The 14,377-nt window shown below is 39.4% G+C and overlaps 1 protein-coding gene across 7 annotated transcripts in view; it reads left to right on the top strand.

The window, feature by feature from the left end:
* RYR2 (ryanodine receptor 2) overlaps positions 1 to 14,377 on the top strand; it is a 794,036-nt gene that overhangs the window by 444,187 nt on the left and 335,472 nt on the right. For all 7 annotated transcript variants that reach the window (XM_077998277.1, XM_077998259.1, XM_077998275.1 and 4 more), the window contains 5 exons: positions 1,286 to 1,404; positions 2,391 to 2,524; positions 5,957 to 6,198; positions 10,157 to 10,349; positions 12,664 to 12,880. In XM_077998277.1, coding sequence (XP_077854403.1) covers positions 1,286 to 1,404; positions 2,391 to 2,524; positions 5,957 to 6,198; positions 10,157 to 10,349; positions 12,664 to 12,880 — 905 coding nt within the window. The remainder of the gene's footprint in view (positions 1 to 1,285; positions 1,405 to 2,390; positions 2,525 to 5,956; positions 6,199 to 10,156; positions 10,350 to 12,663; positions 12,881 to 14,377) is intronic.

Below are 14,377 nucleotides of genomic sequence, written 5' to 3'. Positions count from 1 at the left end.
AAAAAAAGGTATTCGGTTTTAGTATACTTATATAAAGATCTGCTTTAACTCGTCAGCCTCTTGTATTATTATTTTCTGTTGTCTTTGATTTTTAACTGTTACGCATTGTTGGAACACAGCAGCTGATTTTGAACAGCTCCAAAATTTAACTCAAAATCCTTTTGGCTGAATATATATTTGTATTTTAACAAACTAAGTCATTAGTGAAGAAATTAGCAGTAACTCTCCTTGTTTTGTAATGGATTGGGGCTTGGATCAGATATAGATTGTGACAGCCATAGAGAATTGCTTCTGTATTCTATAATACCTTTGTAAATGTAAAACTTTGTATTACTTTTCTAAGAATATTAACTCCATTTGAGATGTATGACCCTTTCTACAGGGTTCCTCTGGGGCTGTTCCCAAAACTATGTAACTCTTAGATGTGATGTTTTCTGTATGTTGGGTCTAATTGTTGTGAATGGGATCCATTCTCATTGCTGACAAGGCAAGCTTGTTCTGAAAACATGAACACAGAGGTACATGTGTAGCTTTACAAGTTCACCCTAAAATTTCTGATAATGAAATTTATTTTCTCTTCTTTCCTTCTTAAACTTTAAGAAAAGGCATATACTATTTTATCTTTTGTGGTGGCTAGTACCTAAAAATATCACGATTTTTAATCCAGTTTTATACATTGTGTTATTTCTATTTGTTTTTGTCTTATTTTATATATTTCTTTTAACAAACTAAGAAATCTTTTCTACTGTAAACCTGGGAGAATGTCGTGATCTTCATGGATTAGGATGCATTGTTGCAGGATTACACTTTCAGTGCCAAGAAGCTTCCTAAACTGGCCCTAACCAGTCTGTCCCCTCCCCACTCACTCTGTACATGAGGCACACCAGATATGCCCCACATTCAAGACTATTCATGCATCTACTGCCCTTCCTTTCCTGGAAAGCCTGAAAAGGGTCGTGAACATATTCTTTAAGGCCCCATCTGCATGTTGCTTTGTTTACTACCTCCCCCGGATAGGATTACTTGCTGCTTCTGCTAAACACCACGTCTCAGTTGTTTGCCTTTTCCTCCCTCAACTGTGATGTCATCATCTTTGGATATTAGTCCCCTCTCCCAAACACCACCTGTCACCTATCACAGTGCCTTGTGACAGTCACATTGAGCACAGATAATTACATGTTGTACTGAATCCACATATGTAGAAAAAGGAAGGCACACTGGTCATTGTATACCAATTAATCACGGTTTTGTTTTTTTTTTCCCTCTTTCTTTGTTTTATCTTTAGGCATTCTGGAAGTTTTACACTGTGTTTTAGTAGAAAGTCCAGAAGCTCTAAATATTATTAAAGAAGGACATATTAAATCCATTATCTCACTTTTAGACAAGCATGGAAGAAATCACAAGGTAAATGAAATACTTTGTTTCCCTGAATGAATTTTCAAATCCTTTTAGATACGTTTTTTAAATACAATAACTTTTAAAAAGTGTGTCAAATTTTTCATGAGTGTTTTTCTTCTCTTAATTATTATTTTTTGAGCAGTCGTGCTCTGTTGCCCAGGCTGGAGTGCAGTGGTGTGATCTGAACTCACTGCAACCTCCGCCTCCAGGGCTCAAGCAATTATCCTGTCTCGGCCTCTGGAGTAGCTGGGACTACAGGTACATGCCACTATGCCCGGCTAATTTTTGTATTTTAAGTAGAGACAGGGTTTTACCGTATTGGTCAGGCTGGTCTTGAGCTCCTGACCTCAGGTAATCCACCTGCCTTTCCTCCCAAAGTGCTGGGATTACAGGCATGAGCCACCGTGCCCGGCCTTCATCTCTTAATCATGATCAAGTAATATTGTTTAGTGTTTATTCATAGCATCAGTGGGAACATGAACAGTTCTCAATTTATATATGAAGAAAAGTTGGAAAGTTAGTGGGAAACTACTGTAATGTTTAAATAACTGAGTCAAATGTAACTGGAGGAATGTGTTTGCTTTGTAAAAAGTGCTGCTGATGCTTGATTCTGAAGGGGGAATTAGAATCAGCTGAAAGTGACTGCACACAGTGACTCATGCCTGCCATCCCAGTAATTGGGGAAGCCAAGATGGGAGGATCGCTTGAGGCCAGGAGTTTGAGACCAGCCTGGGTAATATAGCAATACCCTGTCTTTACAAAAAAGAAAAATTAGCCAGGCGTGATGGCATGCACCTATAGAGGCTGAGACAGGAGGATTCCTTGTGCCCAGGAGTTCGAGTCTGCAGTGAGCTATGATCGTGTCACTGCACTTCAGCCTGGGTGACAGAATGAGATGCTGTCAGAAAGGAAGGGAGGAAGGGAGGGAGGGGAGAAAGGATGGAAAGGCAGGGAGGGAGGGAGGATCAACTGAAAGTAATTTCTCTTTTCAGGTCCTGGACGTGTTGTGCTCACTCTGTGTTTGCCATGGGGTTGCAGTCCGTTCTAACCAGCACCTCATCTGTGACAATCTCTTACCAGGAAGAGATCTGTTATTGCAGACACGTCTTGTGAACCACGTCAGCAGGTAAATTCAGACAGACAGTGTCATCTGACAGGCAACATAATAAAAGAATTAATGTTCTTGTCCTGTAGCTGACACTATATGGTCTGTTTTTTAAATTAGACCATATAGTAGTATTTTCTGTATTTTTGCAGTGAATAATATGTCTTTTTCTCTAACAATCAGATGGGATAATAATAAATGAACCTAGCAAAATATGGCTTTGCCACAGACACATGGATAAGAGCTTTTATTCACATTCCTATGTAGATAGATAATCATTGACATACTCAGGACCATCCTGACAACTGTATAGGTATGTGGTTGTATATAATTATGCTTTACATCTTCTTAGAATGTAACTAAAACACTATCCTTCAATATCATTTTTTTAAAATTATTTTTTTGAGACAGAGTCTCACTGTCGCCCAGGCTGGAGTGCAGCGGTGCGATCTCAGCTCACTGCAAGCTCCACCTCCCAGGTTCACGCCATTCTCCTCCCTCAGCCTCCTGAGTAGATGGGATCACAGGCGCCCGCCACCAAGCCCAGCTAATTTTTTTGTATTTTTAGTAGAGACGGGGTTTCACCGTGTTAGCCAGGATGGTCTCGACCTCCTGACCTCGTGATCTGCCTGCCTCGGCCTCCCAAAGTGCTGGGATTACAGGCATGAGTCACCACGCCCGGCCCCTTCAATATCATTTTGAGGTACCTGCTATGTACGATCAAAAATAGAATGTCCAAAATGTAATATATTATGCAAATAACCAATAAAACTACCTCTTCAGTTAGATCTGCCTTCCAAGGCACCTCACGTTCATTGAGTACCATGTGCCAGCTGTGGTGCTAAGGGCTTTATGTGTATTCTATACTGTTTGTGTCTGTGCTTTCCTAGGAACCACTGGGATTCACATTTTATAGACGAAAAAACTGGAACTGGAAGTGGAACTCAGCTCTAAATCCAGAGACTGAGCTTATAACCACCATGCCACACTGCCTTTCTTATCCCCTGTATTAGTCAGGCTTCTCTAGAGGTACAGGATGAATAGGATAGCTGTACATATGAAAGGGAGTTTATTAAGGAGCATTGATTCACACGATCACACGGTGAAGTCCCACAATAGGCCGTCTGCAAACTAAGGAGCAAGGAAGTCAGTCTGAGTCCCAAACCTCACAAGTAGGGAGGCCAGAAGTGCGGCCTTTAGCCTGTGGTTGAAGGCCCGAGAGGCCCTGGCAAACCACTGCTAAGTCCAGGAGTCCAAAAGCAGAAGAACTTGGGAGTCTGATGTTCAAGGGCAGGAAACATCCAGCATGGGAGGAAGAGGAAGGATGGAAAACTCAGCCAGTCTAGTCTCTCCACGTTCTTCTGCCTGCTTTTATTCTAGCTGTGCTGGCAGCTGATTAGATGGTGCCCACCCAGATTGAGGGTGGGTCTGCCTCTCTCTGTCCATTGACTCAAATGTTATTCTCCTTTGGCAACACCTTCACAGACATATCCAGGAACAATACTCTGCATCCTTCAATCCAATCAAGTTGACACTCAATATTAACCATCACATCCCCCAGATGAACACATAAATAAATAATAAGAAATAACTGCTTACAATCATAAAATGCTGTGTGTGATAGTAGTAACATTGACACACTGTATCTAGCAGCTAGCCCAGAGATACTGATAACGTCATCCTGTTTTAAACAGAAATGTGGGGTTTGTTGTGTATTTCTATGATGTGTTTTGTTTTTTGAGATAGAGTCTTGCTCTGTCACCAAGGCTGGAGTGCAGTGGCATGACCTTGGCTCACTGCAACTTCTGCCTCCTGGGTTCAAACCTTTCTCCTGCCTCAGCCTCCCAGTAGCTGGGATTACAGGTGCACACCACCACACCCAGCTAATTTTTGTATTTTTAGTAGAGATGGGGTTTCACCATGTTGGCCAGTGTGGTCTTGAACTCCTGACCTCGTGATCCGCCCGCCTTAGCCTCCCAAAGTGCTGGGATTACAGGTGTGAGCCACCGCACCTGGCCAATGTGTGTGTTTTTTAAAAAAAATATGAGATATATATATATATATACTTATTTCATATTCACTCTATGGCAGAAACTTCTTTACATTTATTCTATTATTCCATCCTCACAACATGCTTGAACTTAGAGATGTTTACCAGCCCATTTTCCAGGAGGATAAATGGAGGATGAGCAAGGTTTCATAACTAGTGCCAGGTCACACAGCTAGCAAATGGATGCTAAAATTTTCTCTCTGACTCAGAAACCCATGGTTTTCCAACTAGACTTCCAACCACACTGTGCTGGAAAAATGGAAATTGTTGGGAAACGGATACAGCTGGTTGTTTTCCTTCGCTCCTTTTGAGGAGCTCCTTTTTAAAGTAAGTCAATTACATATCAAATTATGTTACCTCTGCTGAGCTGGGAAGCAAAGTCCAAACACCTTCTATGTTTTTGTTTGTTTGTTTTACAGTACTGACTTAAGATGTCCTTCATGATTCTTTATATAACAGACCTGCCATTCTTGAGTAGTATGTTCTGAGACCTTCATTCATTTCTACCTACTGCTACCATAGGGTATATGTCGTCTCCTAAAATGGAATTAAATACAAGTTACGAAAAATTTTTCTGTTCACAGTGAGGCTTAATGAACAACAAAGCTGATTAGTTACCTTGGTTCCTTCACAAACAACATGACCTACCTCAGCCCCGTACCCCATGTGACACAAAGCTTAGTTTAGGAAAATTTCTCCATGTCTGGAATTCCTAATAACTCCATTAATTCTAAAAGTCTGCTCTGAGTGTCTCAGTTTATGACTTAAATACGATTAATGATACACAACGTGCGGAAGAGGAATTAAGACAAAATAACGTTAGTTCCTTGGGTGACACCGCCAAGAAATCTCGGAAGCGAAACTGCTGATGGAATGTTCACAGTGGAGCTGGCTTTCACTGTATACTACTTCAGTGGTAGTTTTCATGATTTTGTTAGTAATTAAGGAAATATATATTTAATATGTGGCATCTTAGAGAAGCATGACTAATGTTTAAAATAGTGAGATGTGGCTGGGCATGGTGGCTCATGCCTGTTATTCCAGCACTTGGGAGGTCGAGGCAGGAGGATTACTTGAGCTCAGGAGTTTGATACCATCCTGGGCATCAAAGCAAAACTTTATCTCTACTAAAAATTAAAAAAAAAATTAGTTGGGCTTGGTGGCACTCTCCTTTAGTGCCAGTTATTCAGGAGGCTGAGATGGGAGGATTACTTGATTCTGGGAGATGGTGACTGCAATAAACTGTGATTGCATCACTGCACTTCAGCCTAGGCAACAGAGCAAGACCCCGTTTCAATAAAATAAAATTAAATGAAATACAAAAGTAAAATTATGAGATGTAAATGCAAACAATGGAAGGTTTGTCTGGACTTTTCTTACATGCGATTCCTGTCTCTTTAAAGCATGAGACCCAATATTTTTCTGGGCGTCAGTGAAGGTTCTGCTCAGTATAAGAAATGGTACTATGAATTGATGGTGGACCACACAGAGCCCTTTGTGACAGCTGAAGCAACGCACCTGCGAGTGGGCTGGGCTTCCACTGAAGGGTATTCTCCCTACCCTGGAGGGGGCGAAGAGTGGGGTGGAAATGGTGTTGGAGATGATCTCTTCTCCTATGGATTTGATGGCCTTCATCTCTGGTCAGGTACGTGCTGTCCATTTTCTTTCACCATGTTCCAGAAGGAGATCTTTTGCTGGACATTTCTGAAAGCTACTGGTGCTGCTTCCATTGGGTACTTCTATAGGGTATTAATCATTCAGAAATTTAGCATTGAGAGGATGAGTAAGAGTGTTGGGGTAAAAGCAGTATTTCACTAGGGGAAAAAGAAAACACAATTATAGTACGATTTCCAAGGGACTGCCTAGCTTATGAACAGTGCTGTGTATTTAAAGATTTAAATAAGAGTGTATTGCTTAGGAACAATACTGTGTATTTAAAAGTGCATTCCAAAGCATGAATGAACTGCAAGAAACTTGTGACTTTTCTGCTTTAATTGGTATGTTTAAAACTTCAGCTGCCAATGGAAAAGAACAAAAAACAAACCTTGGAAAATAATGGGAAGAAATAGACTAAGTTCAGCCTTCTGTTAGATAATGTAATGGTGGGAAATCAATAATTTGTAAAGTGTGGTATGAGGACTCAGATTATAATCAAATGACACTCTGTTTCAGAAGTATAAAATGGTTTAAAAATAAAGGAATAGGTCATTTCACCAGCTACCAACGCTTAGTTTTGATGGTTGAGTATGTATTAGAAATGAGTACTATATATTTAAAAATAATATTCTTTTCTCTGATTCATGAAGAAGTAGAGTTTGGTTAGCTCCATTTAAAAGCTTAGCTCTTGATTATGTAGATTTTTTTAGATGTTAAAATTCTTCTGGATTCTGCAGACATATGCTTATATTGGTAAAGCTGCATTTGGAATATAGTCCTGGTATGATCTTGTCATAGTTTATAAATTATTTAGCATATGGAAGATACAGAAAGTTACCTTAAGTTATAAAGCTGAACTTTGCCTCTTGTGAAGTACAAATGATAGGCATTTATGTATGCTTTATGGGCCTAAAAGCTTATGAAAAGTAAGAAATAAATTGAACTACACCTAAGACTTTATGGTAATGAGTTTATATCTAAAAGCATTCCATGTAGTTGTATGTAACAATGATACTTACTGAATTCTTTCTTCATTGAGTGCCAATAGCTCAATTGTCTAGAAGAGATGAAGCTGTATTTTGTTTTTTCTGTGTGTGTTTGTTTGTTTGTTTATTTATTTATTTATTTCAAGACGGAGTCTTGCTCTGTTGCCCAGGCTGGAGTGCAGTGGTGCAATCTTGGCTCATTGCAGCCTCCACCTCCTGGGTTCAAGTGATTCTCGTGTCTCAGCCTCCTGAGTAGCTGGGACTACAGGCTTGCACCACCATGCCCAACTCATTTTTATACTTTTTTAGCGGAGTCGGGGGTTTCACCATGTTGGCCAGGCTTATCTTGATCTCCTGGTCTCAAGTGATCTGCCTGCCTCCGCTTTCCAAAGTGCTGGGATTACAAGTGTGAGCCACTGTGCCCAGCCTCAATTTTTAATTTTTGTGAGTACATAAAAGGTATATATATTCATGGTGTTGAAGCTGTGTTTTGCATATTTCATCTAACCTCTGAGGAATGTGGTTGGAGTCCTCACAGTACCGTAGACTACTTTATACAAAGGCGACCTGTGCCAGCCAGACTATAGTCACAGTGCCTTGTTCCCATAGGAAATTTTTCCTGTTGACCAACCAGAGATAAAGAGTCCTCACTTCAGAAGACCTATTAAACACAAAATAGGGCTAATGTCCTTGTTATAAAACGTTTTAACTATAATCCTTTGGATACTATTACCTTCTCTCTCTCTAGCTCCTAGTATTACTCTGCAGGAAATAAGTACTCAAATGAATAAATGAAACATGTTAACTTGTTTTCCCATTACACAGAGATTAGATTAAAAAAACATTAATCGACAGTGCCAAGTTGCTTTCATTTAGTCTCTCTATATAATAACGTATTTTACTATTTTTGTTTTGTATTCAATTTGAAGCTTTTTCTTTCAATACATTAAAAGTACCTGGTTCTTATGGAATTGAATTGTATGCATTATGCCTTTTATTACAAAGTATCTGTTAAATAGAATAATAAGAACAACAACAAAAAAATTTAGTGAATCTGTGGACATGTACCAGAAAGGATGGTAGGCACTGGAGTTTCATGAGAAAAGCATCTTAAAATTTTATTCATTTTTTTAAATGGCAAGAAAAGATGTATCATATCATGTCTGTACTTGAAAAGTATTTTCTCTCAAGCCACTGGGGGTCTATTAAATGCTTTGCTGATTTTAGATTCATAATCAATAAAGACAGATCTAAATTAGTTGGAATGTGAGTTATGAAACTCGAATTCATAGTAACAGATAACCTTCTTGGGGGTCATTCTCCTATTTTCTTCTTAATGGTTGATGTACAATTTAAAGTATCAAATATCAGTGATTTCTAGGTTGGAGCACATTCTCTGCCACTTAACATTTTGTAATTGGAGAGTGTCAGTATTTCTTGGAACAAGGATTGGGCTCATAAGGAAAAGTTTTTACTTATGTCTTCATTTCTTCTCTTCAATTTAACCTTTGTGGTGTTGCTACATTTCCTCTCTGTCAATGCAGAACTGGATTTTGGGAATCCAGGTCCCAGGTGTTTGAAAGGACCAAAAGTATAAAAAGTCTTGGTGCTTTGAGAGAATTTAAATATAGAATTAGTGTGGAGGAATGTACAGGAAACATGGGTACAGGTTTCTAATACAGAATCTATCAAGCCATCATATCCCTCAAAGTGAACAATATATTTGATTATCATAGATATCTTGTAAACAACATTGCTATTAGCTACAGATCTTGGTACAAACAAGAAACTAGACCTTTTCCTGCATTGCTTTTATTTGATTTTTAAAAAAGCTACCTTTATTATATTCAGGGAATTCTAGAAGAGACACTTGATAGTGAATTTATTGCCTGTGGATTTGAATATTGGTAAAATAAAAAGTGTCCACATTTTAAAAAAATAGGTATTCTTTACTACTGGCATTTCAAATATGTCCTTGGTAGAGATATTGGCATGCTAGAAGTAAAAAGAATTATTAAAAATACAAAGCATGTATCACAAAGTCTGTTTTTGTCTTCACTCAAATTGAAGGTTTTGTTTATGTTTGTGAGCATGTGTGTTTGGGTGGACCTTGCCTTCTTTTCTTCCAGCGTGCAGTGAGAAGCAGATGCTCTTGGGACTGATCAGCAAAGGAGTTCTTAGAATCAGGAATGGGCTTAGACCATAGGTTGGTCTTGCCAGGGCAAGAAACAACATTTATCAAATATCATTTCCATGCCTCCAGTTATATCCTGCTTTACTTAAGAAGCCAACCAAGATCTTGTGTGAAATGAATGTAAAACAAAAACCAATTGGCCTGTAGTTATCTCACAATAAACAACGTGCTGCAGGAATGAATGATCATATTTTCTGCTTTCGTTATCTTTATGTATTTTTATTTTAAATTGATAGAATGATGGGATTTTAGCTTTTGACAAAGGGATGGACATGAAGTATCTGCTGTGCCTGAGACTCTGTCACTTGTAAAACATTAATCATCAAAATAACTAAACAAGGGGATGGTATTTGGTGTTCTGTTGATAAGACATCAACATTAAGAGAGGTTAAGTAATTTGGTTATGGTCTCACAAGCAGTAGATGGTAAGGTAGCTATTTGAAGTCCCTGGAGATGTTCCTTGGACATCATTATATAATCTGGTCTTAGATAATTTCTGGATCGATTGTCATCCATCTACATGCGGAAATTTCTGTGTATCAGAAGGTGTATTTTACAACATAGGTAGCAGCCTGACTCCTGAAATAGTCGTTTTTTTTTTGACAAAGGGTTTAACATGTAACATGCGTTTATATTCAAGATTTATTCCTTCTGGTGTTGCGCATTGGTTTGTCACTACCTATTCAAATCTTTTGACTTTGGCTCTGAAGCTGATTCTCTGAGGTAAAAAATACATGACCTTCCTTAATGTTTCTCCCCCCCAATAGGTTGTATTGCTCGTACTGTAAGCTCACCAAACCAACATCTGTTAAGAACTGATGATGTCATCAGTTGCTGTTTAGATCTAAGTGCCCCAAGCATCTCGTTCCGAATTAATGGACAACCTGTTCAAGGAATGTTTGAGAATTTCAACATCGATGGCCTCTTCTTTCCAGTCGTTAGTTTCTCTGCGGGAATAAAGTTAGTATGTCTATGTTTTTTGGTCTCTTTCCTTTCTCATTTCTCATACCTCCGCAGAAGACTCTGCACTGCCATTGCCCTGCTTCTCTAACCATTGTTTCTCTCTCCTGGGCACCTGTCCTCAGTGCATTTTTGCCCATGCCTTGAAGGAGGAGGTAAGGCTCACCTAAGAGGGCATCGTGCAAGGCTGAGTGCTTTGTTTACGGATCCCACTGTGTTTAGATGTGGGCAGTCTCGCTCAAACCAGTGTCCTGAACTATTTCAAGGTTTTTTTCTTTTTTTAGTTTATTTAGATGAAATGAGCAAGGCTGTTTAGAAAAGTACTGCTTATTTTCTTATATTTTCATTGATTTTCCTTTTTTAAGCCATAGTTCTTCACCCCATTGCACACCTCCTTATTTCAATAGAAATTAAATATCCTTTTTGTTGATGAGGCCCAGGTGGCCTTCTTTAGTGTTCCTCTCCACCTTTATTCTCTTTATTCCTTTGTTCTCTGCTTGTGGTCAATGGTGCCAAGATGGTTTCCTCACACTCTTTCCTTTTTTGCTATTACTGGAGGGAAACAAAGTGATAATCCATTGTAGTTCTACAAATAAAACTTGAATAAATGATGGTCTGTTATAATAAGTAACTACTCTGTCACTTATTTTTATATACACACACACACCTGTAAACTTAGAAGGACACCCTTTGTTTTAGTCATAATTCTCCCAGGAATAATTCCTAGTTACAAAAGCAGCATATTGAAGAAGGAATAGAGTAATCATGAATATTAGCTATCCATGTACCAGCTCTTTTTTCTGATGTATTTATACAAATTATGTTTCTATAAGCTTCTGGAATGTTTTAGCATTTTTATTTTTCCTCACTTTTCTTTGCTTTTATTTTTTTGGACTAGACCTGATACACAAATTAGAAAAAGAATTATGGCCAGCTGCGGTAGCTTGCACCTGTAATCCCAACACTTTGGGAGGCCGAGGTGGAAGGATTGCTTGAGGTCAGGAGTTTGTGACCAGTCTGGTCAACACAGTGAGACCCTATCTCTGCAAAAGTTTTGTTTTGTTTTGTTTTGTTTTTCATTTTGTTTCTTTAATTAGCACCTAGTGTTGTGTGCCTGTAGTCTTAGCTACTTGGGAAGCTGAGTTGGGAGGATCCCTTGAACCCAGGAGTTGGAGGCTGTAGCAACCTGTGACTGTATCACTGCACCCCTGCCTGAACAACAGAGTGAGACCTTGACTCAAAAAAAAAGTACAAGGAAAATGGAACATTTAAATTCATTTTTTGTAAATCCGAGAGCCCCAGGAAACAGATATCATTTAACTGTTTCAAAAAGTGTTGTTCAATGGAACTCAGATTAAAATAGTTTTGCTTAAATGAGCAGAATGTCTAAAAGATTTTAGTAAGTTCTTTTTTGTTGTTGAAAGTGATAAACAATTAGCAATAAGGTTACCTGCTTCCTTCAATCTGAAGAGACATCAGAATCTCCTTTAAAGCAGCAGTCCACAACTTTTTTGGCCCTAGGCACCGCTTTTGCCGAAGACAGTTTTTCCACGGGCCAGGGCTGGGGTTGAAGGTGGGGATGGTTTCAGGATGAAACCGTTCCAGCTCAGATCATCAGGCATTAGTTCGATTCTCATAAGGAGCATGCAACCTAGATCCCTCACAGGCACAGTTCACAATAGGGTTCACGCTCCTATGAAAATCTCAGGCCGCTGCTGATCTGACAGGAGGCAGAGCTCAGGCGGTAATGCTCTCTTGCCCACACAGCTCACCTCCTTCTGTGCAGCCTGGTTCCTAACAGACCACAGACTGGTACCTGTCGCAGCCTGGGAGTTGCGCACCTCTGTTTTAGAGAATTTCATTAGGAAATTGAAAAGTGACTGGTTTTCCCCTCATTCCTTGTTAAGTCCTGTAATTTTAAGCATATAGATATTTCGATCAGGTCTTTCCTTTATCTGTTGATTACGCGGGTACTTTGGGGCATTAGGTGACCAGTTATTACGGATATGCACTTCATTTCCGTAAGATTGTAGTGCATGTGCTTTTAGTTACTTCTCCAGCAGGTGATGTCTTCACTGACCCATTAATTAGCTGAAGGTTTTCTCTTCTGATGAATATGATGCCCTCAGGTTTTACCTTTTACAATTAGAGGCCCTTGAATTCTAAGGTGATCACATTATGATGGTACTTAGAGGAAAATGTGGCTTCTGATAAAATTACTTTTGTACTAATAATTTTTCCCTGAGATTTTGTTAATTAGAAAACTTTAATGTACACCAGAGATAAAACGGACTCTAACATGCATCCTTTTTAGAGTACGCTTTCTGCTTGGGGGGCGACATGGAGAATTCAAATTTCTTCCTCCACCCGGGTACGCTCCTTGTTATGAAGCTGTTCTGCCAAAAGAAAAGTTGAAAGTGGAACACAGCCGAGAGTACAAGCAAGAAAGAACTTACACACGCGACCTGCTGGGCCCCACGGTTTCCCTGACACAAGCTGCCTTCACACCGATCCCTGTGGATACCAGCCAGGTACCAAGATCCACTCAAATGGCAATCGCTGGTGATGCAGTCATTCTGATACGCAGTGGCTTTACACTTGGTCCGCAACCCATGGAAATGGATTTCACAGTGATACAGTTGTACAGTTGACACGCAGGACTGAAACGAGACTCATAAAATAACACTTACCTTTACCATGTCCACTCACTCATTTTCTATTCTATGTTTTTTTTGTTTGTTTGTTTTATGTTGTTTTTGTGATGGAGTCTTGCTCTGTTGTCCAGGCTGGAGTACAGTGGCACAATCTTGGCTCACTGCAATCTCTGCCTCCTGGATTCAAGTGATTCTCCTGTCTCAGCCTCCCAGGTAGCTGGGATTATAGATGCCTGCCACCACACCTGGCTAATTTTTGTATTTTTAGTAGAGATAGGGTTTCATCACGTTGGCCAGGCTGGTCTTGAACTCCTGACCTCAGGTGATTCACCCACTTCAGCCTCCCAAAGTGCTGGGATTATAGGCATGAGCCACTGGGCCCGGTCTCTATTCTATGTTTTAAGTAGTTTTCCTAGCCCAATAAACTGATTCCCTGATGTACAAACAGATTACAACCTGAAGTGTTAAAAACTCTGTTCAAGTTTGTCTTTAAAGTTTTATTAAAATAATTAATATTACTTAGCTTATAAAGTGCATATTACACTTTTAAAAATAGGCAATAATAGCAACAGCTGGAACTTAGTGGGCAAAAATCATACAAGAAATTTTAAGGTATAATAGTGTTAAGATGATTTAATATCTGGGGTAACATACTGCACTTGAAGTAATATCATACAGATGTGACACATACTGATTTTAGAGTGTAGTTCTTAAGCCCCCGGCCTTTTTGGCACTAGGTACCGATTTCCTGGAAGACTATTTGGCACCAGCCAGTGGGCCGGGGTTGAAGGTGGGGATGGCTTTGTCATGAAACTGTTCTCTCTCACATCGTCAGGCATTAGTTAGATTCTCATAAGGAGTGCGCAGTTCACAATGGGGTTCACACTCCTGTGAGAATCTAAGAAGAATATAGAGAAAGATGAGGAACCTGTATAGGAAACATGGAGTTTTTAATTTCTTCTAATTTCCTTCTTGGATACACTTCTTTGGAAGATATTGAACTGACTTTTATCTTGGGTATAGATGAGGATCGTGAGCTCTAGAGTCAAAATGCCTGGCATCAAGGGCCTACTCCCTGCTTAGAGGAGCTGCTCACCTTGTTTATTGGGATGCTAAGAGTATGTTTGTCATAGTTAATAGATACCATATTACCTGGCAAATAGGCGCCCAACAGATGTTAGCTGTTTTCCTCTTTTTCTGTTTCATAGATATAACGGTGTTCTGAGGTTGGCAATGAATTAGATATGGATTTATATTGATGGTGAAGTAGCTTCAGTGAGGTTGGTTAGATATTCAAAGTTTGCTTATTAGCGTTTAAAGATCAAAGACGTTGTTTCTAAAGTCTGAAGTTGAATTAATCGCCTGCCTCAGAAG

Source organism: Macaca mulatta, chromosome 1 (assembly GCF_049350105.2).
Source record: "Macaca mulatta isolate MMU2019108-1 chromosome 1, T2T-MMU8v2.0, whole genome shotgun sequence".
In the NCBI taxonomy this organism is placed as follows: Eukaryota; Metazoa; Chordata; class Mammalia; order Primates; family Cercopithecidae; genus Macaca; species Macaca mulatta.
This window is presented reverse-complemented; position numbering and strand designations above follow the sequence as displayed.